At 45.5% G+C, this 24,356-nt stretch overlaps 1 protein-coding gene across 2 annotated transcripts; it reads right to left on the bottom strand.

Moving 5' to 3' along the window:
- Positions 1–274: 274 nt before the first annotated feature.
- On the bottom strand, positions 275–9,714 carry POLR2M (RNA polymerase II subunit M). Of its 2 annotated transcripts, none has more exons than XM_036302825.1 (4): positions 9,463–9,714; positions 6,990–7,631; positions 3,036–3,237; positions 275–1,327 (listed from the first exon to the last, which is right to left on the bottom strand). In XM_036302825.1, exons 1-4 carry the CDS (start codon positions 9,573–9,575, stop codon positions 1,181–1,183), a joined length of 1,104 nt encoding a protein of 367 aa, XP_036158718.1. In that variant the 5' UTR covers positions 9,576–9,714; the 3' UTR covers positions 275–1,180. The 2 variants fall into 2 exon arrangements, with proteins under 2 accessions (XP_036158718.1, XP_036158727.1); XM_036302834.1 differs by lacking the exon at positions 9,463–9,714 and adding an exon at positions 8,029–8,258.
- Positions 9,715–24,356: the final 14,642 nt, after the last annotated feature.

Here is a 24,356-nt window from a genome sequence, read left to right as displayed (position 1 = left end):
AATGGGGGCTTGATATAGACCTCAGCCCTTACTCTCCTTGTACATCTGACCTAAATGTATTTGAAAAGTCTTAAGCACCAGTAACACATCACCATTAAAATTTTGAAGCTGCTCTAATTAACATTTTATTCTTGCTTTCAGCACTGTTTAAAAGCTCCAACATATTAAAGAAATCTTTGATAACATACATGTTAATTTCTCTGGAGACAATCATATAATCCTACAAACATGAATATATAGATTGAGGTTTCTGTAGCCTACATATGTATGTTTCTTTGGGGGGGGGGGGGCAATGTATTGACAATAATTCAATTGTAGCTTAAAAACAAAAAAAACTGTTTTTTTCACCAAACTGAATCTATCATCTGTTAAGAGCAATGAACTCAAATCAGGTCAAGTATATGAACAGCTACTCCCTTCACCTCATCGGTCATCTTAGACTTTCCTATATTTCACGTTACCCTGGGCAAAGCTGGTCATTCAGAGACCATCCACCCTCCAACATGAACTAAAAATAGTTATATACAATTTTCAACTCATCAGGTTGGCACCCCTAACCCCCGCGCTGTTCAAGAGTCAAATGTAGTCCTTATTCGTAACCAGAAGAAAGATAACATTCTTTCAAGGGAAGACAGAAGAAGGAAACAAACATTTAAGCATTTTTCCATGAGTGTCTTCCTAGGTATTTCCCATCCAGTGCCTCAATAAGCCCATGCAAACATGCATAGAATTCTTTAGACTGCTCCCTTCATTACTCAAAAGAAGAGGGAACTGTATCTTCCTAATTCATTTTAGGTGATGCCTGGGACAACTAAGTATTTCACTGAAAGGCATGTAATAAAAGCTATTTGATAGAGGTAAAAAGAAGGGAAAAAAGCATTACCTGCTTTCATTTGGCTTAGAGGAAAAAAATGTTCTTTACTATATACTAAAATATCAGACAACACACAACATTCTGCAAAACTTTAATACGTTTAAACACAACATTCAAATGTTAAACTTTTCCAGTACATGAAAGTTATCTTCTGAAAGACAAACTATTTTTATAGCTACCGTTGCGTAACTTTATAAAATTATTTCCCTCAACGTCTGACACTGATCTTGATACTTGTTAGAAAGTCTGATGTAAGAAAATGACATTTCAACAGGCAGAGTCAGGAAAGTACCCCATTGCCCATCTTCAGAATTCACCATCAGAGGACTGAACATCATCTTCATCCCTTACTTCTCGGTATTTCCTCGAAGACTCCCCTTCTGGGTTATAGCTCTGCATTTTAATATTCAGTCTTTCAGCTAATTTTTGTGCTGCGAGCTTGGCTTGCATCTCCTTTAAAATAAAATGTAAAGCAAGAAGTTACACACTCACATATTGTCCCTACAATTCCTAAACTTAGAGCTCTTCAGTGATGCACCGAGCCTGACAGCTTGCAACAGAGCTGTGCTGGGAGAACTACTAGCCTGCTACAGCTGTAGTTACAGACGTCCATTAATGAAGTGCATGGAAATATCCCACCTCTTTATGAGAAACTGAGTAATCAGTTCACATTACAACAGTTAGAAAGACAGATATATTTTTAAGTATGTGGATACACACATGTGTATATGCAAACTCATAGAACAATCTGAGTTATCAAATGTCAAAAATCACTAATGCTGTGCTGATTCTCGAACTAACAATCATCTTTCCTAGATTAAATCATGGTTTCTAGGCTTATGCGTTACCTTTCAATGCCACAATAAAAATCAAAAAGTTAATACTGGAAAGCTGACTATCCTTCTCCAAATAAAGTCCCAAGAAAATTACTATGCAGAAAAGTGTTCAAGTAAATTCCAGATTCTAGCAATGTGCTTATATACACACAAGGATAAACCGCCGATGTATGGATGTATGGCAGACAGCAACACTCATTTCTAGCTCTGCCCTTCACGTTCCTCATGCTTTCTCCCACACCACAGGAGCTCCTTTAGGACCGTCCCCTCAGGCCATGGGCATGATGGAAAAGTAGGACTGAAGCAGGAGCTACGACTACTCTGCCAAGGAAGTCAACTTCAAACTGACAGGTGTAATTCAACCTAAAAACGTCTTAGGACAGGCATTTAAGACCATATAGACAATTTTTAAAAAATTCTTCGATGCTATGGTTGTATAATTTTAATGCACTGAGAGGAAGAAAAATGGCTTTAAAAAGGAGTGCCTTGACGATGCCAATCCATGCCAACTGAGCTATTATGAAAAGCCAAGGCAGAATAGCAGCCTGGTTCTCTATTAACTGCTATACTAGTATACTACCTAATTAAAATCTAAGCAATACTAAGATGTTAGGCTACTATTTTTCTGGAGACTCAAATTATTACTAAGTATATCAAACCCTTTCTTTTCTCACTAAGGTTCTCACACATATTTTCTTCCATCTCATTATTCTGTACACAAATTGTCAATATACTTGTTTAAAGTTCTTGTAGAACATACAGATCTTCAAAAACAGTCCTATACAAACATGACTAAGTCACTGTATGTAGGAGATTCTTCTATCTTCATAAGAGCCTGCCGATTAGGCTTCTAACCCTAGTGTCCAACTGTCTGTTGGAACACAACACTGTTCCCACACCCCCTTTATGCCCTCCCATGTATCACAGGAGATGGGAGCCGGAGCCACATTTCCCTGGTTCTCTTTGCAGGTCCTGGTTAGATCCCACCACCGAGCAGCTCTCCCATGGGCTTTAGAAGAGAGAAGACACAAGTGATACTCCTGCTGTCCTAAGAGCCAGGGCTTTCGGAGATATGCCATGTGGCAGCATTTCCTGGCGAATACGTTTGGTGCTGCAGGTTGCTGTGATCACCTCCAGCTGCTTCCTGCAGTTCTATCAACTTCAAGACTGAAAACTAGAGGCACACATCTGAGAGCTGATGGCACTTACCTGTCATTTCTCTGGCACCTAATCCCTCTGTTAAATACGTCCTCCCTGAAGTAAATTCTGACTTACGTAAGTAGCATCCAACATACAGACAGTAAACAAGTAATGTTCTTAAATACCTCATAACTCTGTTTCTGCTGTTGCTGAAGTGCCAAAGACTCTTCTATGGAGAGCAGCTGTGCAGGCAGATGGTGCAGTGGTAGGAGCCGAGCCGCTGTGATGTCATCGAGATGCTGCTTATCCCTGCGCAGCCTCTCCTCTGAGGAAAGAGACCCTCTTCTCTGCTGGTGCCTCGATGAATCATTCTGATGTGAGGGTAACCTGAAGAAGGGAAACTTGTTACATCCCCTTCCTGTAGACATACATCTACCACACTCACTCACACAAGGGGCCTTCAACCGTAGCTTTGTCCTTTCCTTTTCTTTTCAAACCTTATACTTGAACTGAAGCTACCTTTTTTTTATTTTATATTTTTTTATTCAAAAAACATTTGCAAAGGGGCTTACTATCCATTAGAGGGAAATAAATTTATCAACCATTTCAGCACAACATAGGGGTGGGGCAAAAGGAGGTTTATAGTTGTGAGTATGCCCAACAGTTCATTCCATATTATTTATTAATGACTAGAGGCCCGGTGCACAAAAATTTGTGCACTCGGGGAGGGAGGGGGGTCCCTCAGCCTGGCCTGTGCCCTCTCGCAGTCTGGGACCCCTCGGGAGATAACGACCTGCTGGCTTAGGCCTGCTCCCGGGTGGCAGAGAGGGCAGGCCCAATCCCTAGGTGCAGCCCCTGGTCAGGCTCAGAGCAGGGCCAATTGGGGAGTTGGGGCGCCGCCCCCTGTCATGCACAGAGCAGGGCGGATCAGGACATTGCGATGCCACCCTCAGTCACGCTCAGGATAGGGCCGATTGGGGGGTTGGGGCACCGCCCCATCACACTCAAGGCAGGGTCGATGGGGAGGTTGCGGGGCCACCCCGTCACGCACAGAGCAGGGCCCATCAGGGGGTTGGGGCGCCACCCTCTATCACCCACAGATCAGGGCCGATCAGGGGGTTGGGGCGCCACCACTGTCACACTCAGGGCAGGGCAGATGGGGAGGTTATGACTCTACCCCATCACACACAGAGCAGGGCCCATGGGGGGGGGGGGGGCGCCACCCTCTATCACCCACAGAGCAGGGCCGATCAGGTGGTTGGGGCGCCGCCACTCTCATACTCAGGGCAGGGCCAATGGGGAGGTTATGGCTCTACCCCATCACACACAGAGCAGGGCCCGTGGGGGGCAGGGGGGTTGGGGCCCCGCCCCCTGTCACACACAGAGCTGCAGGGTGATCAGGGGGTTTGGGCGCTGCCCCGTCACGCTGATCCCGGTGCCGGGAGGCCTCGCGGCTCCGCTGATCCCGGTGCTGGGAGGCATATTACCCTTTTACTATATAGGATAGAGGCCTGGTGCATGGGTGGGGCTGGCTGGTTTGCCCTGAAGGGTGTCCTGGATCAGGGTGGGGGTCCCCACTGGGGTGCCTGGCAGCCTGGGTGAGGGGATGATGGCTGTTTGCATCTGGTCACACCCCCTTCAGGGTGGGGGTCCCCACTGGGGTGCCTGGCCAGTCTGTGTGAGGGGCTGAGGGCTGTTTTCAGGCAGGTGACGGAAGCTCCCAACTGCTCCTTTTTTTCTTTTTTTTTTTTTATTCTGGGCCAGCTTTAGCTCTGAGGCCTCAGCTGCTGAAAACAGGTTTCTGGCCTTTGTTTACCGTCTGTATTTGAAACAATGTTGCGGTCCGGCTGGCTGAAGCCCCGCTGAGTAAAGCAGGTTTCTGGGTTTTTTTTAGCTTCTATATTTGCAACACAGTTACTTAGAGTTGCAGCTGAGAGGCCGGCAAGTCAGGCGGGGAACTTGGAGTTCTCCATCACTGAAGCAAGCAAGCCTCCCTGTTCGCATCAGCTGCCTGGCTGCCGGCCGCCATCTTAGCTGCCAGTTAATTTGCATATCTCGCTGATTAGCCAATGGGAAGGGTAGCGGTTGTACGCCAATTACCATGTTTCTCTTTTATTAGTGTAGATTGTACTATTTTCCATATGAACAACTGTAAACCTACCCTGTATACCACCACAGGTACCATGATTCATATCTATATACGGTACATGGGAACATAAAGGAAAAGTCGATTCTAATGGGAGACAGGGAGGTTGCCAGAAAAACTTGAAGATGGTGAAATCTGAGGAGTCCTGGAATAGTGCCCACCAAGAAAGTGAGGGGAGGAGGGCACCCCAGCAGACGGAGAAGCGCATGGCTGCAGCACACAGGAGGAGCAAGAGGGAGAGTACAGAAAAGGCAGCCAGACAAGCCCGGGAAGTAGACTGGGTCCAGACACAGTGAAAAGCTCTATTCTGGGGAACAGGTTCCAATTTGATTTTACAAGTTTTATTCTGGCAGCAGTGAAGATGGACTGGTGAAGAGGTAAGGTGTGAGGCTGGAACAGGCCATAGTTATAGCCCGAGAGGTGACAGTCCTCCCTTAGGAAAGAAGGTGAAGGCAAAGGAAATGTATTATGTAGGTCTTCATGGCTAGAAGATATGGAGATGAGGAAAAAGGAAGACACCTTGGGAAGGGGAGGGGGGATGAGGAGGTGACACTAAGAATTAGGAAATATGGGGAAAGTCAGTTTGGGAAGAAATGAGTTCTACTTGGTACATGATAAACCTGAGGTGCCATGGATACCCACACAGTCACATTTCATAGGTAACTGCAGGTAAATCTGAGGTTCCAAAAGACCAAAGCTAGAGGTGGGAGAGGGCAGCCTCCAGCATCCTGGTGGCCACGGAGCCAGAACATGCAGGTGGAGGCCAAGGGAGAGCAGAACTGGAGCCTTACCCACTTTCCAACTGCCAGGCAGCTGCTCATGCTCCCCTCAACCCCTGGCCCACGGCCTTCTATCAAGGCCCAGCCTTTCCTGACCTGCTCTAAGTGGACAGGAGCTCTTTCTGCCCAACTTCCTTAACCCGTGGTAGCCCTCACTGCTACTCCCGCTTCCAGCTAAATGACAGGATCACAAAACTGGGATCAGGGTATTCTCTGTTATATGTTTGTCTTCCCAGAAGTGAGGAAACATACTTCTTTGCACACACCTGAGAGGTTACTTAATCAAAGACTACTTTTTACTCCTAAAAATTAATAACACAATCCTGGTTTTCTAGACGAAAGAAATAAAACGTTTTGAGGCTAAAGTGGGGTAGGATTAAACTTTAAAGTCTCTTTATAACAATAAAAATGGTTTTAGGTATTTTCAACTAGAGGTCTTCAGTTTTTCAAAGGCAGGCAGTAGTGGCTCCACTTTGTACCTGATAATGCTACACCCTTGTAAATCTAGGCTGTACCAGTTCCTCCCCCGATTTGAATGCCACATCTGCATACAAATAAGTAACATTCTTTCCTCTTCAAAGAGCTTTTCTTTCTCTGAAGAGCTCAGAAACAAAACTATGAAAAGGAACTTAGAAGCAGGGTTTGTGCCCTACCCCAGTTTTTTTAACCTCTTCTCAGCTTCTTTCCCTCTGAAGTTGTTACATGGTTTGTTCTTCCAAGTGTATAAGCCCTGGGTCCTGATCTAGAGCCTAAACTCTTTGATGAGCAGAATCTTTACTTCTGTGTCACCACAGCACCTGCTGCTATATCCAGTGAGCACACAAAATATTTGTGCTGAGAAAGCCCGTGGGCTCCTGCAATTGCTTTTTCTTTGGCTGACATTCTAATCAAAGGGGGAGCTCTACACCAGAAAATGGTTCTGAAAAAGTCATAATAAATTCTGTTTATTATAAAATATTGGCTAAGTATCCTGCAATTTAATACTCCATCTGCTATTTAAAACCTTTTCAATTATTTGGCTAAAATATTAAAGTGTTTTCCAACATGAATCCTCCACTCCAGGCAGGCCAGGCCCGTCTCACTGTTTCCACAGTACACATTCCTAAATACAAGTAGCTCTCACACAAAGTCCCCTGAACGTAAGCGTTCTCCCAATTTTTTGAGTTTAACAAATATTATGTCCCTGTGACAGGTCTGTCTCCAAGGGTACTTACACATTGGTTTTAAATTTACGTGGTGGGGGCACTGGGTTTTTGGCTCGCATGTCTAGCACTTCCATGTAATGAGGTTTCTTCTGTGTCCCACTACGAAGGCCTGTCAAGTTCTCAGTCCTCGTGTTTTCTTCTGAATGTTGCCCATCTGGGTCTGCAATTGTGATCCTTTGTAGCCTGTCAATGAAGAGGTCGTCGGAGCTGGTAGAATTGTCTTCTGCTGGACCTGACACAGGAGGCTGAGGGAGACACCAACTGGCTTCGGGTGGGGAAGGTGCGGTGGCGCTGCTGCTGGAAGCTGGGCACTTGTTCACTGGGTACCCAACCTGGGGAGCCTCTTCATCACCTCTGTGACTAGAATGAACAAGTCCCTGTTGTGAGGCTGTGTTAGATGACGTGATGTTATCTACAGAAGAACAGCCAGGAACCAGTGATGAAGTATCAAGTATCTGGTCAGAATTCTGGGCCTTATCTGTGTCCACGTCAACTGCAATTGCTGTTTGCCTTGGTTTACAGTCTAAACTAATAGGATGAAACAGTTCACTTTTTCCTCTAACTTCTTCACGTTCTGCAATGGCAGCTTTCAGTTTGACAACAGAGTCTCTGATCTTTTTACCGCTGTCGGGCAATCTGCAAATGAATTTTCTGTCAAATGGAAAAGAACATGTATGCATTAGAGCCATGTTTTTAAACTTGAGACATAAAGACAAAGCATTATCTTCAAAGGGGAAAAAAAATATATCTTTATGTTAAAAACCTGACTTCCAATTGCCCCAAAGCAGGAATGTAATTATCCAACTACCAACCCCCACCCCCCAAAAAAACAAGGGAATCCAGAAAGAATAGGGAATATGCCTCATCTGTCTCATCTAATTAGGATTTCAGCAAAAGTATTTTATACAACACTTATATAAGATATTCTAAAAATCAACAGAAGCATGAATGATCTACAAGACCTTTCTGGGGAGGGGAGGTGGCCCTGTCTGGAAAGCCAAAGTATTTCCGTAATAATGCTTTGCCATTTCCGCACTCATTTTCTCACATGGGTAGAGTGGAGTCTTCCAGAAGCCACGGGGACATGTGGTTGTCACTGCCCTGGCTAACAGAATGTGTGAGCTTGTATACAGTAGGTCCTAGGTTAGGTCGGAGATCCGCTCCTTCGAGGCGAGGTAAAGCGATTTTTGCTGTGTAAGTTGGAACCCACCCACATGAGCACCTACGTCACTCACATGGGGCGCACACACAGCAGTAATGAAGTCAAACAGTAAAAAAAAAATTAAAAGAAAGATAACTATTCCTGACCTTGTGGTAAATACAGTAAATAATAATAAACATAAAGCACATACGTACATAGGTGGAAATGACGGAACTTTTTTTTAAATAAAGAAATGGGAGCTGGCAAGGTACATGGAGTCCCACGTAACCAGAGGACTGCCTGTATTCCTGTGTGTTAAAGATTTCGCACTTTAACTCCTGACGCACTGGCAAACAGCCACAGACATAAAACAAGAGCTCTTCGGGATCCTCAGTAAGTCGCCAAGAGTAGAAAGAGGGGCCCTGGGGCCCAAAAGTTAACTTGCTGCCACAGATGAAAAACCCACTCTCACCGTCAAAACCCCTGGGTCTACTAAGAAGCCCCCGGATTCCCTGGTGCCTTTTGCTGGGTTTCTTCTCCGATTCCCGCGGCAGCCGCCCAGGAAGTGGGGAGGGAGGGAGGGGACACCGCAGGCCCCGCGTTCTTCCTCCGACACATCCATCCCCCGGCGGGGGTTCCCGTTTCCCGAGCCGAGTCCTCTCGCGCCCCGCGACCACGTTCCCCACGGATCCCGAACCTCGGCCACCCCCGCCAACCACCTGCTCACATCGGTCCCGGCCCACGCGCTCCCCGGCCCACAGCCGCTTTCCTGGCGCACTTTCTCCCCCTCCCGTCGGGACCTTCTGCAGATGCCCTCCCGGCGCCGTCACCCTTCCCCCCCCCCCCCCACCGCCAAGGCCGGTTCCCTTCAACTTCACGCCCATTATGTCGCGCCCCTGCCCAGACCCACCACGCCCGCCAGCGGGAGGGGAGGCCAACTTCCTCCGCCGGACAAACCCCTCTTTCCTCCCCAAGGATCCGGGAAGAGCAGGACTTAGAGAGAAACTGTGAAGATGTGTGGGACACGATGGGGGGGGGGGGGGGGGCACAGGACGAAGGCCCCAAGCCTCGGGTCGGGCACCGCACACCGGGGGGCACAGGAGGCCGAGGAGGCCCGGGCAGCGCGGGCACGCTCGGGGGCGCGCACACGAGCCGGCCCGCGGGAACGCAGGGCCCGGGCGGCTCCGCGCGGCGCGTAGGCCGTCGGCTCCCCGCGGGGCCGGCCGGCGCCAAGGTCACCTTCCCGGGGAGGGCGCCGGGGGCGGGGTGAGGCGGGGGGGGAGGGTCGCGTCCGGGAGCCCGAACCCAGCCCGGCGGCGGCGCGGCGGGACCCACGCTTACTCGTTGCGCAAAAGTCTCTCCTGGCGCCTCAGCATGTCCCGCAGCTCCGCCGAACTCCGCCGCCCCCAGTCCTCGGGAGCTGGCGGCTCGGAGCCGCGGGGCCGCGCGGACATGCTGCGGGGGCTGCGGCTGGCGGGGCGGCGGGCACTCGGCTCCCTCGGCAGCCCCCGCTGCCAGCGCCGGGTCCGCGGCCGGCGGCGCCTCCGGGGCACTCGAGGGCGTCGCCATTTTCCCGGAAGGACTGGTTTTATTCGCGCCGAATCGAGCTTTATTGAAACGCCGGAAACAAACACGGACAAGGAGAGGGGCGGGGGGCGTGGGGGAGTGCGCAGGGCGGAAGTTTCCGAGGAGGACGTCGCGCCGCGCCTGGGCGTGAGCGCGCAGGGGTGGTGACTTCATCCGTCAGTTCAGAAAGTTCTCTCTGCAATGCTGTCAACAATTCTGTGAACGTTTAATTTAAATTTTAAAAAGTTTTACTCATGCCCGGCTGGCGTGGCTCCGTGTTTGAGCTCGACCGGGTTGCAGGCTGGACCCCCAGTGTGGGGCGTGCAGGAGGCAGCCGATCAATGATTCCCTCTCATCATCGATGCTTCTCTCTCTCCCCCCCTGTCCCTTCCTCTCTGAAAGCAATATATATGTTTTAAAGAGTTACTCAGTGCCACCATGATCCCAACAATAGCCACTGCCATTGTGGAGTTTACGGAGTGCTGGAGAGGGCAGACATCGGTCAGATAAGGAAACAATATAATGGTAAGGTTGGAGTGGGCACCAGGGGAGGTATCTGGGGAGGGAAATGTAAGTCCAAACATTTGGTGTCTGGCTTTAGAGCCTCTCTTAACGATTTCAGATTTTGCCTTTAGAAAAACAGAGGCACAAGAACGGAAGTAAATATTCCCAGGGCACAACACTAGTGACAGCACCAGCTTTCAAACGCAAACGCCCAGCTGCTCTTTCTACAACACCAATCTGAAAATCCCCTTCACTTTATGCCTGTTTCAAATGTTTAAATTGGTTGAAAGGTGTTGTGTGTATTTTTTAAAGGCTGTTGCGAGGAGGAAGGTGGCACCTCAGTCTGATCCTCTCTTTTTAATTCAGCTACACGAGCTGTGTCTCAAAGGAAAGACTAGGAAGCATGCAAGAATCACAAGAAATATCAACTGGGAGGTTTGAATGGCCCCAGAATGCCTCCCCATTCTCTGATACGGAAAATTTAAATTTTCTCAGTCCCATGTAAGGTGCTACAATAAACACAGCAATTTCCTCCAAAGCAGACAGACGCTCTAAGTAATATCTGAAGCTACCCCAGGGAGCACAGTTGAAGCCTTTTCTGTGTCCTCCCAATGTAGTCCATTCGGATCAGATTAACTGATGGATCAAAATTCTCAACATAAGCCCTGCTTTTAAGGACTTCAATAACCTGCTCTGGCCCTAACTAAATGAGAAATACTGGAGTGAAATCCTTGGCTCAGGTAATTGTCCCCTGGCAAGTTTCCCCAAACCTTTCTCATCTTGTCCCTGGGCCAAAGCTGAGGCCTTTATTACCCCTCAGTAGTGAACCCTTTCTTCTGATCCTGTGCCACAGGTGTCCCAAGGCAAAGATGCCTTCTGTCAAGCCTCAAAATTTTGCCCCCAGCTGTTTTCCTCCTGTGGAAGGCTGTCCCTTTTCCCTGCCTATTATAAATCTTAGCTCAAGTCTCATCTTCTCCCTAGGTTATCCCAACCCAAACTGCTCTCTTTTGAGCGTAACTACCATGCTTAGTTGAGTTAGAACCTCACTGCATGAGGCATATTGTGTTTTTCCAGTTGTGTTATGCATGGTGATTCCTTTGTCCTTTCTAATAGAATTGTAAAGTCAAGGAATTCTATAAGGGGGCTATGTTTGTACTTCTGTCTCTCCTAATGCATACTGACGAAATCTCATCATTTTTCTCTCTGCCTTTTCCCCATATTCCTCTTACTCTTAATGAAGTGTCCCATTCATACATAGAAATCTTAAACTTTTTATACAAATATTAACCATAATGACTGTGGAGATATTTTCTGTGGTATGGGATAGAATCTTTTACACACACAACCTAGCTTAGGACTTCAAGGTTTCATAATGAATATCTGAATTTGTAATAACACCCATACACAAACTCTCTAGTTCTAAGCTTTGGGTACATAATAATGAATAAGATGAGTTTCCTGCCACACTCAAACATATATTCCATCAGAGAGTATAAGTGTCACACAAAGATTTAATCAGGTGACGTGATCAGGAGTGATTGAGAGGCTACCTTGATTGATTAGATGGTTGAGGTTGGTTTTTCTGATGAGGTAATTTGTAAGCTGAGACCTGAATGATCAGAAGCAATTATCCATGGGAAAATCCGACATAAAAACATCCCAAGTAGAGAGAAGAGCAAGTACTAAAACTCTACAACAAGCATGTCAAACTTCCCACCAGTGGGCTGCATGTGGCCCACAACAAATATTTTTGTAGACCAGTCAATATAACGGTACGTAAGAAGCGTTTTAATAAAAATTTTGTAACTTAATTTTTGCAATATCCTGTTATACATAATTATTAATAACAAAATACAATGTTCGCTAATGACTGATTACTATAATTGTATTGCATCCATTTCCCTCACGCGCCTGCCTTATGTACAGGCGCACCATTTCTCCCCACTAATGCAAGCAGCAAATATTTTAGCAGCCGATTGCCACGTCATTAGTCTTGTAGTGACTTGTTTGGTGTGCACAATAGGAAATATTTCGCTTTCAGAGAACAAGAAAAATAGGTTTATTTGTGTTGTGCTTATTAATTTGTGCAGTTATTCAGTGTCTGGTAAGTTAATGTTCAAGAGAAAATATTAGTTTTTATTAAAATGTTCTATTTTATGTTAACAATGACTCATTTATTTCAGCCCTTTGTATTCAGCATGTCTCTATTGAAATAAACCTATGTTTCTATGAAAATTGAAGCGTTTGCTTTATTGAAGCCCACATAAACTTATACTTTGTTTATTTGGCCTGTGTTAGCTTTTGAGTTTGACGTGCTTGCTCTACAAGGAAAAAGAACTCAAACGTGTCCAAATAACAAGCAAACAAAAAGGCAGGGCTAGATGTTGCAGGCCTTTGTAGACAAAGATATGGAAATTAAATTTTATTCCAAGAGAAATGGGAAACCAGCTGTCATTGCCAGCTCTAGGATAACACCCACCAGTCCTGCCTTGGTCTAATCCCCTCCCATTGTATGTGGGCCAGACTTACTGAGTTGCTTCCAACAAATAGAATATGGTCAACAGAATACAATTGGTGAAAGTGATGGGGTGTCACTTTAAGATTAGATTATAAAAGATTTGAACAGACATTTCACCAAAGATGAGGTACAGATGAAAAATAAGTACACAAAAGGTGACCAATGTTATTAGCCATTAGGAAAATGCAAATTAAAAACACAATGAGATACTATTACACAACTATCAGAATCTGTGCAAGACTGATCATGCCGAGTGTTGGGAAGGATGTGGAGCAACTGGAAGTCTTACACACAATTAACGTCAATGTAAAATAGCACAGACACTTTTAAAAACAGCTTGGTAGTTTCTTAAAAGCTGCCATGTGACCCAGCTACCCCTCAGCTAAATTTTTACCCAAGAGAAATGAAAGTATGTTCATGTGAAGACTTATAGATAGATTTTGACAGCAACTTTATTTGTAATAGTCCAAAACTGGACACAACTCAATGTCCATCACTAGGTGAATGATAAACCAATCATGGTATGTCCATTTACTTGAATACTATAGTCTATGCAACAACTTCAATGACTCTCAATTATACTCAGTGAAAGAAGACCCCCAAAAAGAATTTATGTAGATTCTAAAAAATGCAAACTAATCTATTGTGTCTGAAAGCAGATCAGTGATTGCCTACTGATGCAGCGTGGCAGGGAGAGGGTGGAGGGAAGGATTGCAAAGGGGCAAGTGAAAACGTTTGGGGGTGATAGATATGTTCATTATTTTTATGTTGATAACTCACAACTTATCACATGTATGGCATGTCAGTTATGCCCCTAATTAAGCTGTTCAAAGTGCATCTCTGGCTTCCACCCTCTTCTTTTTTCAAAGATTAACTTCTTCAAAGAGTTAGCTACACTCTCTGACTGTACAACTCCACCACTCTCACCAGTGCCATGAACCATCTCCTGGTGGCCAAACCCAAGGAGCAGTCTTTTTCGTTTTTCTCCTCCTTGCTGCATCTGACCCTGTTGACCACTTTCTCCTTAAAACTCTCTCCTGGGAAACCAAGATGGCCGCGTAAGGTACAGACCTGTGCGTGCTGCCTCCCACAACAACATTGAAACTACCAACTATAAGACAAACAGCTATCATTCAGAACCATGGGAAAGCTGGCCCAGTGGAAGCTCTACAACTGAAAGGAAAGAAAGAAGAGCATTGAGACTGAGTAGGATGTACACAGGCGCCAAGAACAGAGGTACGGAGTCGTGCGCCAGGTGGGCTGCAACTGGATGCACGGTTTTTTTCAATCAGAAGGGGTTACAAACTCTCAAATCCACTGAGCTTGTTTGGGGTGGGATTATGAGGTCTCTGACCCCTACGGGGAGAGGCGGGATGGCCTTGCAGCGGGTCGGAGAGCGAGGGTAGCTTTCTCGCGGAGCTGCTCGCCAGCACTCCGGGATGCGGAGTCGCGGAGAGGCGAGGAGTCAGGAGACGCCATTGCTCTTTGCTCCGCCCTGGTGATTCCCGGAGACCCTGCCCTACTCAATTTACATCCCTGCCCAAGCTGTGCCAGAGGCACAAAAGGAACCACATGCACTTTTACAGCATAACCCAACAAACTGCAGATTTCAATTCCTCGCATCCATAAGGGACACACTCAAGAAGCAGAATCAGGTTCGGAGGAAGCCGGAACCGGACTCGGCTGGGCCAGTGACATGGAACCGCTGTACCAGCAAACACACAAGAAGGTCCACCAGATCCAGTCTCACATGGGATGCTGGGAGATGACAGACAAGCAGTCTGTGCACTTAGTAGAAAACGAAATCCAAGCAAGCATACCAGATATTCAGCCACCAAGAACGCCTGGAGATTTTGTCCAGCAAGGAGCCGCCCAACAAAAGACAGAATGCCAAACTTCATGTTGACCAGTTAAAGTATGATGTCCAGCACCTGCAGACTGCTCTCAGAAACTTTCAGCATTGGCGATACACAAGGGAGCAGCAGGAGAGACAGCGAGAGGAGCTTCTGACTTGCACCTTCACCCCCAACGTGGGATGCGGCACCCCCTGTGAGGCCGTGACAGCCCCTGCGAGTCTGCGATGGCCCCTGTGAGGCTGAGATGGCCCCTGTGAGGCTGAGACGGCCCCTGAGAGGCTGCAACGGCCCCTGAGAGGATGTGATGGCCCCTGTGAGGTTTCGACAGCCCCTGTGAGGCTGAGACAGCCCCTGTGAGGTTGTGACGGCCCCTGTGAGGCTGAGATGGCCCTTGTGAGGCTGAGACGGCCCCTGTGAAGCTGGGACGGCCTCTGTGAGGCTGGGACAGCCCCTGTGAGGCTGAGACGGCCCTTGCAAGGCTGTGCCGGCCCCTGGGAAGCCAAGAAAAATACCACATGATCTCACTCATTTATGGATAATAAAGACCATTATAAACTGATGAACAAAAACAGATACAGAGGCAGAGCAGCATTGAACAGACTGTCAAACTACAGTGGGAAGCCTGGGGAGGGTTGGGGGGGGGGGGCGGGTAAGAGATCAACCGAAGGACTTGTATGCATGCATATAAGCATAACCAATGGACACAAGACACTGGGGGGTAGGGGAGGCCGGGGGAATGTCAAGGGGAGGGGGAGAAGGAGACATATGTAATACTCTTTGTCATACTTTAAGAAATAAAACAAAATTAAATAAAAAAAAAACCTCTCTCCTACCATAAATTCCATGTTACCAGTCTCTCCAGGGTTGTCAAATCTGGAGTTTTGTCCTGATCTAAAATTAGAGTCAGGGTAAGGGCCTGACCACCTGGCAGTCCCAAAGGTTTCTTAGGTTCAAGTTGTCTAAAACTGAACTTATATTTTCCTCCCCCATCCCACTCTTCCTTTTAAAGCTCCCACTGTTTGGCATGGCTCAGTAGTTGAGTGTCGACTTATGAATCAGTTTGATTCCTGGTCAGGCCATACGCCCCAGTTACGGGTTCCATCCCCAGTGTGGATGTGCAGGAGGTAGCCAATCAATGATTCTCTCTCATCATTGATTTTCTATCTCTCTCTCCCTCTCTGAAATCAATAAAAATATATTTTAAAAAATAAATAAAAGAAAATTCCTACTGTTTAATGGCAATACCATTCACCTAGTTGCCCTAACCAGAAACTAGGTATTCATACCTGACTATTCTTTTTCCTTCAACCCAGCTGATCACGAAATCCTGCAGCCTAAATACCTTCTTCTCTGTACACTCTGCCTCTTGACAGTCTTTCAGCACCTCCCCATACACCCACTGCTGCCTCCATTGTCTCTGCCCAAGCCCTTCATAAAAGCTCCTAAAAGATCTCCCTACCTGTAGCCTAAGCTGTTCTGTTCCTCTGCTGTCAGATAGTTTTTACTTAAATTTAAGTTTGCTTCCTTCACTTGGAATGCTGATTGGGAAACACCAATATTGATGTAGCAAAGACTGGAAGTGTTCAATTCCACACTTTTTGGGCCTCTCAGCACACAGAGATGGTCTGTCCCCACATTGGGATTACTGGAGCAGGGATGGGGGAGGGGAGGGGTGAGAGGGGAGGGAGTACAGCAGGGGGCCAGGGAGTAGCATGCCCAATCTCTCTGCCTAGAACTGACCATCATGGTGTGATGCATGGTCATTGTGGCAGTGGCACATGAGGCAAGTGTAAATTAAAAATTTAGCCCAACTCCTGCCAAGTGGCAGAAACTCGGGCAGCAGAATGATGGTTAGTGGGAGGTTAGTCCCAAAAGAGAATTTAAAGGAGTGGATAGTCAAAGATTGAAACCAGACAAGGCCATTAGAAACAATGATCACCAACAAAGGAGCCTGTGATGGTCAATTTTATGTGTCAACTTGCCTCGGTCACAGTGTCCTGATAGTTGGTCCAACATTGGTCTAGATGTTTCTGAGAAGGTATTTGTTGGCTGACATTAACATTCAAATCAGTAAACTTTGAGTAAAGCAGATTGCCCTCAATAATGAGGATAAGTCTTGTCCAATCAGTTAAGCCTTTGCCAGAACAAAGACTGGCTTCCTGGGAGCAAGAAGGAACCCTGCCAGCAGATGCCCTTCAGACTTGAACTGCAACAGTGGTTCTGCCCCCGGGTCTCCAGCTGCTGTCCTGTGTTGCAGTGATAATCACAAGAACCGATTCCTAAAACTGAGAGATTCATTTTACAGAGTCCAATAGCATTAATCTGTTAGAAAAATCAAGGCCTGATTGATGCCTGGACTTTCTGGTGAGAGAGCGGACCGAGAAGAGGGAAGGCTAGCTTTTGGTCTGCCCTTGCTATGTGCTGGGCACATGGAGAGGAGATGGGAACCAAAGGTCATAAACAGATTCAAATAAATTCTATTTTCTTTCGTGTTGTTGTTTTTTAAGCATCCATTTGGGAATGAAACATGCTGAACTTTCAAACCATAGCAACCATAGCTAATAAAAAATTAATAAAGAATGGTAAACCTAAGACTTTATTGGACAATAATAGCTGACATCTGCATACCATTTACCAAACCTCCTCTTCCAGTCACTCCCCAAACTACTTTCTCAGGTAGAGCGCTGGGGACTAGGCTCACGTCACAGAGGGGAGACAAGTGCTAATTCCTCCTGATCCCTCCATCTATGGGCCAGTCTTGCCCTGCTGCCTCCTCTGTCTGTCCCTCAGCATAGAACTTCACAAATTACTGACAGGAGCCCTGGCCAATTAGGGAAGAGAAAGTAAGGGAGGTAACAGGGAGTTGGAACTAGGTATCAGAAAATCACAGTGAAAAAAAAGGAAAATAAAGGAACTGGTAAAGAGGGAGACAAAAATGTGGATGGAGTAGGAAGAGCAATAACATTTCTCTGCACAGGAATCAGAAACAGAAATCTTCATAGGAAGCTCTGTGCTGAGGGAATCACAGCTAAATTCTTCATTTCCCTTCCAGCCCTAAAACTCTATACTTTGATAGAAAGCCACATTTCCCCTCTTTGTATTTCACGGTGCTCCCACTGCAGCAAAAGGTTTTCCTCAGCCACCCAAGGGCTTAGGCTGTAAAGAGAATGTACTCCACACTAAAAGTAAATTCTTGCATTACTTATCCAAACTGTTTGAAATGAGGGACCAAGTTTTCAGCTCCTATCTCCCTCTTTATCAGCAAACAGTAATTTAAGGCCATTTACCAGAGTTGTGGTTCCCGGCTGACAGACTGTGGCCTATTAAAATTAATCCTGACAGAAGATCCTGGTTGCTTTCTCCAAGCACATTCAGGCAGCGGGTTTATGAACAGGATGCACAGCGGCCCATCCCAGAGGGCTGGCGGGAGGAAGCGCATTAACATGGCCGCCTACAGCTTTGTTTGCTCAGCTGCTTGGAAAAACTAAGACTGAGGGAAATGGGATTAATCAAGAGGGCAGTTGCCCATGGAAAAAAAAAAGAAAATAGGAAGACTCTGGTGAGAAAATCCCAGCCAAATAAAGTTCAAGTTGAAGGGAAAGAATTTTTTTTCCTTCGTCAGACTTTCACATGGTTGAATGTTATTTGGTGTCCAATCTTCCATTGCAGGCCACCAACGTGTTTTATGATCTTTTTGATAGTGTGGGAAGAGATCATTTAGAAAAAAAAATTATTGAATGTTTGATCCTCTAAACTTGCATGTGATTTTGTTTTTTAATTAGATTATGTGATGAGTTGTGGTTGAATAACAACTTTTTATGATTTTTAAAAAATAGTTATTGAGAGAGAAAGAGAGAGAGAGAGAGAGAGAGAAAGGGAGAGGGAGAGAGAGAAACACTGATGCAAGAGTGAAGCATCAATCAGCTCCCTCCTGCATGGCCCCACCAGGGACAGAGTCTGAAACCCAGGCATCTGACCCAACTGAAATCGAACAAGAAACCTTTCAGGGCACAGGATGACACTGTGCACTGAAAATGAGCCACAAGGGCTAGGGCCTATGATTTCTCATATGAATAAACTCACAAATGAGAAAGAAAAAGTCCTTGAAAGATCACACATACTGATCTTTGGTACAGATGGTATAGGCATCACAGCTGAGTCCCTACTCTTACTTTAGAAGAATCTTGAACAAGATTTAAATCTCTTCCCCGCTCCTTGACTTACTTCATTTTCCTTTGACAAATTAGCTGAAATCCCACCAATAAGATTATTTGGTTAACAAGGATCTTTCTTTGAGACCATAGATCTTCTGGAAGGGTTGTGGCCTATCAGTCATGTACTCGTGAGTGTGAATTTGTTCCAAATGGATTTCTTACAAAAGCCAAGCTGAGGTGATGACTTACACTAAAAGAGTGGAATTTGATAGGTGGGAAAGGGAGAAAATGGAATTAATTTTGAGTAATCGGAGAGGAAGAATAGACCAGAGAGAGTATTACAGCAGTGAGTTTAGGATAGCAGGAAGACCCCAGAAGACCTCCTCACCAAGATTTGGGGAATATATAGGGCAGGCAAAAAGGAAGGATGTCAAAACCAAACTTTACTCAGAATTGGTTCAAATGCCATGCAAGAAAGCAGGATCTCCATGTAAATGGGCCTCATCTAAGATTTTTCACAAGACATCCCATACATTGTGTATCATAAGTCTGGCTATAAGAATTATTTCATTGCCTGGCCAGTGTGTCTCAGTGGTTGAGCACCAACCCATGAACCAAGAGGTCACCAGTTCCATTCCTGTTCAGGGCACATGCCCCGGTTGCAGGCTCGATACCCAGTGGGGCATGTGCAGAAGGCAGCCAGTTGATGTTTCTCTCTCATTAATGTTTATTTTATCTCTCTATCCCTCTCCCTCTCTCTAAAAAAAAAAAAAAAAAAAAAAAAATCAATAAAAACATATATTTTTAAAGCAAGAATTATTTCATTAGTAAAATACATTCGGTATGTTTATACTTCTTTTGTGTTTGAGGAAAAATGGTTTCACATACATTTATCAGAAAACAGAAAAGAAGATCAAGAGAGGTAATTTGTAAAGTCACCAAAGGTGAGATTACATGATTTCCTTTCAAGTTTCATCAGGGAGGGCGTGGGAGCTGTTCCTGTACCGGAGGAAGGAAGGACAGGGCCTCTGAAACAATCAACACACCTTACGTCTCACCCTTTGAAGTATGATGTGCATCAGAGGCCATGACTTAAAGAAACTGGTGATCAGCAACAGGATGACGTTAGGGAAAACTGACTACTCATCTCTTCTCACTGGACCTGGCCAGAACCAAGTGTCTAGCCGCCTTTAACGTTCGGTCTTGCATGAAAAAGAACACAGCTCTGAAAAGCTTCCGCTAGGCCCTAGCTGCTAGGGGAAGTAGAAAAGGAGGAGCCAGGGATGCTCGTGTAATATAGAGTCAGGGGAATTATTCAGGAAAAAAAAAGCCCTCCTTGATTTTCTTCCCAAAAATGTGGAGGAGAGAACAGTCAGGCATAGTATAAAGGACAATAAAGGTGTACCAGATCAGAAAATGAAGGGATGTGGGTGAAATTTGTCAATCCCCACTATGCTTTTGGGGGAAGAGGGTTTGCATACCACTAACTTTGTGAACAATTTGACTTCTCTGGGCCTCCGTTTCTTCCTGTTTAAAATGAGGGTATTGAACCAGACAGATTCCAAGATGCCTTTCAACACTTAAATTATATGATTCCAGTATGATTAATGTTATAATACATTCTTTGGCAACATCTGCATCTATTTAAGCTCATAAATGTTGAGAAGAAATATTTGGTATGCAGTAAACCAGGAAGCAGGTAGCTCCCTTTAAATAAATACTCATCCAACACTGATGAAGTTTCAGGTTTTATCAACCTCTGCTGGACTCCCACAGTTGCCCATATCTTATGAGACTGGATAATGTTTCCCATCACCTAGAATTCTTGGGCTTAATTTAATTTTTATATCTAATGGATGACAGCTCTGAGTAATTTCAGATTGTTTATAAGGTTTTTTAAAAACTGAAGTTGTCCAAATAGCAGGAGACAAGCAAACTATAATTAATGATGTGGGAGGAACATCATTCCAAGCAGACTGGAGGAAAAGATGGTTTGAAGGAATAAGAATTTTCTTTATAACACACAGAAAGAAAAACAGACAATGCAAAATTGTGAATTTGAGTGACTTTAAGATGGACATGTACTTCAATCTGGGTGAGCATCCTCCATATCCGCCTCCCACCAGCCACTCACCCCCATTATTCTACCCCAGACCCTTCCTACCTTCATGCAAACTTCCTGGGCATCAGGGCATCTGAGTTTGGGTGCGTGATGCAAGTATAAGTGAAAAATTTTGCCCATCTCTTTCTTTTCTGAGAGTCTACAATGTATATAGCACAGAAACATCCTAGATTACTAGCAGGAGATATAAACTTGTTATAGGAAAGTGTTCTTTCCCTCTAAATCTCCATCTTCCTAAGACTTCTGTGCTTTAAGAATACCCACAGCCGGGTAGAGGTGGCTCAGTGGTTGAGCATCAACCTATGAACCAGGAGGTCATGGTTCCATTCCTGGTCAAGGCACATGCCTGGGTTGTGGGCTCCATCCCCAGTGGGTGGTGGGAGGAGGGTGTGTAGGAGGCAGCAGATCAAAGATTCTTTCTCATTGTTGATGTTTCTGTCTATCTCTCCCTCTCCTTTCCTCTCTGAAATCAATAATAATATATTATTAAAAAAAGAATCCCCACAAATGGTTCTCAGATAATTCATAGATTTAATATCCCCTCATATGAGACTACAGGGTTTTGTTTTTATCCTGTCCACCCCCACTCCCTGGAATCAAGTGTGAAAGGTGAATTTTAATTCAAAAGGACAGCCTTTCTTTGGGGAGAGGAGAGATCAATTTCCTTATTTTATAGTCAGACTAGTAAGTGCTCTGTCAAAGCGCCCTGTTATTTTGAACAATTCCTAAAGAACTGTTTGCGAGCATCTCAAACAAAGCATAGGCATTGTTTACAAAGCTTGATATAACATTTTTATCTATGACAAAAGCCATTTTAAAAGGTCAAAGAAAATTGGGAATTTTTATGATCAGTGTGGACACATTAGCATCTTTATAACATCTCCTACTCTAAATTCATATTGGAGGTTTTGTAAGGAAAAAGGTTAACTCGAGATAACCCTTAATTTATTTTCCTTCAGCACCCCAAAAATGTTCAAATAAATTTGTGGGTACCATAGAGACCTTTTATTTTTAGGATTGGGCCACAAAGTGACCAGTTAAGGTTCTTCTGGCCGAACGTGTTTTGTTTAGGAGGTGGCAAGTTAAGAGGAAAGGGGGGAATTAAAACATTTGCGAGATGCCATTAATCTCCAGCAAGAGCCTAGAGTTGTTGTTTTTTCCCCCTTTCATTTCAGAACTAATCCAGCTTTCTGTTATTTGGCTCAGAAAAGCCTTAAATCTGTAACAAGAGAGTAACTTCCTGTTCTCAAGAGTAAGGCTGCCAAAGAAAACATTTACAAGAAAAGTCCCAGGGCCAAAAAATTGCCTACTAATTATTTCTTAACCCCCCCTCCCACCCTAATGCAGGAAGGTGAATGCTGTAAATGCTGTATGTTAAAACTCTAAAGTATGTATTGAGAAATTAAGAGAAAACCCCCAAGAACTGTTTGCCATTTGTTTATATTTTATTGCATCCAAATTACATCAGTTTTATGGCCCTTGGGCACACATTAAATATTTCTTATAAATTTTGTTGGGAATTCCACAAAGATTATACTGTACCTTTATCAAAATACATTATGGAAGTTTTTACCTGGTACCTTCCCAGCTGAAGAAGAGAGAACTCACTCCTGGTTTCAGGAGCTGACCTAGTACTGCCAGGGAGACTGTGATGTTGCTATGAGCTGGCCTGACACTCATTGGCAGGTCTCCTTGGTGACCTACCTACTCAGTGCCATCCCAGTAAAACCCCGGCAGCCCTTTGGTAGAAACTGACAGACTGTAAAATTCATATGGAAATGCAAAGGACCTAGACTAGCCAAAACAGCTTCGAAAAAGAAGAGCAAAGTTGGAGACTACCTGGCTTATGGTAAAGCTACAGTAACCAAGACAGTGGGGGTATTGATGTCAAGACAGGCAACTGAATCAATATAACAAAATAGAGAGGACAGAAGTAGAATTATGACTGTATGACCAATTAACTTTCTACAATGCTACAGGGGCAATTCCATGGAAAATGGGTAGACTTTTCAACAAATGGTGCTAAAACAATTGGATATTCACATGTGAAGAAACTTCTTTCATTGATACTTCTAGCCACATATTAGTAATCTAATCCTGGAGAGTCTAATTACCCCCAAATTTAGCAGCATCTTCCTCTGGTCTCTATTTCCAGAAATGCATCTCCAATCTCCCTTTTGGGCTTTTCCTTCCCTGACAAAGTCAAATTAGTGATTCTCAAATTTGTATATGAGGAAAAGGAGACTAACTTTCTGCTCATCCAGCCACATTCTCCTACTTTCCTTCTGTACAATACATGTCCAATAAGAGGAGATCCTTAGCTTTGCAAATGTTCATGGTGCCACACTCCTTCCCAGCAATCCTATACAATAAAAGGCTAATATTCAAATCGACCAAACAGTAGAATGACTGGTCGCTATGATGCACACTGACCACCAGGGGGCAGATGCTCAATGCAGGAGCTGCCTCCTAGTGCTCAGTGCACTCCCACAGGGGGAGCGCCACTCAGCCAGAAGCCAGGTTCATGGCTGGCGAGCACAGCGGAGGTGGCGGGAGCCTAAGCCGTCAGTCGGACAGACCCTGAGGGCTCCTGGACTGTGGGAGGGCACAGGCCAGGCTGAGGGACCCCCCCCAAGTGCATGAATTTCATGCACCAGGCCTCTAGTTACTAGTAATAATAGCAGGTATCAATAATTGGCATGTCTCTGGTGCAGAGCTAGAAAAATTTTCCATGCTATTTCATGTGATCTGCACAGCAAGGCTATGTGCAGGGTGCATTTCCATTTGCTTCCTGGGCAAAACTTCTTACTGGGGCACCAAGCCTCAGAGAGCTGAAGTGACCTGACCAAGGGGGTATTGCGATTCAGTGGCAGGCCTGGGACCGACTCCAGGCTCCCCACCTGTGTCCTGGAATCAGACAGGCCTTGCGTTTGAGTTTGATCCCTCTGAGTTTCAGTTGCCTTGTGTACAAAATGGTGGGGACAACACCTTCCCCACAGGACTGCGTGGAGAGGCCGGGCATGTAAGCTGTGCTGCCTCAGCAATCTCGGGCCCCTTTACTTCCCTGACCAAGGCCCTTCCTGGAATGCTTTTCCTTTGTAGATGTCTTCATGCTCATCAAGGTTGGGAATGATCCTCTCCAAATTATGTATGGGAAACTGCTTCCAAAGTGCTTACATCCCTGGAGAGACAGAAAATGGATGTGAGGATAAATGATTAGCTATGAGTAGAAGAGATGGGCAGAGACAGCCAAAGGTCAGGAGGAGCCCAACTCACTGGGACAGGTTTTGGTATTGACAAGGTCTTGAGGTGCACATGTGCGTTTTCCTGGCACCTGGCATGCAGCACCTGGCACACAGCACCTGGCATGTGCTGGTTGACCTGAACTGAACCTCTGAGTCTGGATCTCAAGAAAAACACCAGAGTCTGACGTAGCCTGAGCTCCCCAACCCTTGCCCTGAGGACCAACCTGAAGGTCCTAGAGCAGGCAGACAGCATTTGCTAAGGGAGAAAAT

The sequence above is a fragment of the Myotis myotis genome, unplaced genomic scaffold, assembly GCF_014108235.1.
Source record: "Myotis myotis isolate mMyoMyo1 unplaced genomic scaffold, mMyoMyo1.p scaffold_m19_p_1, whole genome shotgun sequence".
NCBI classification, from domain to species: domain Eukaryota; kingdom Metazoa; phylum Chordata; class Mammalia; order Chiroptera; family Vespertilionidae; genus Myotis; species Myotis myotis.
Note: the sequence above shows the minus strand (reverse complement) of the source record. Positions and strands in the feature narration are given on the sequence as shown.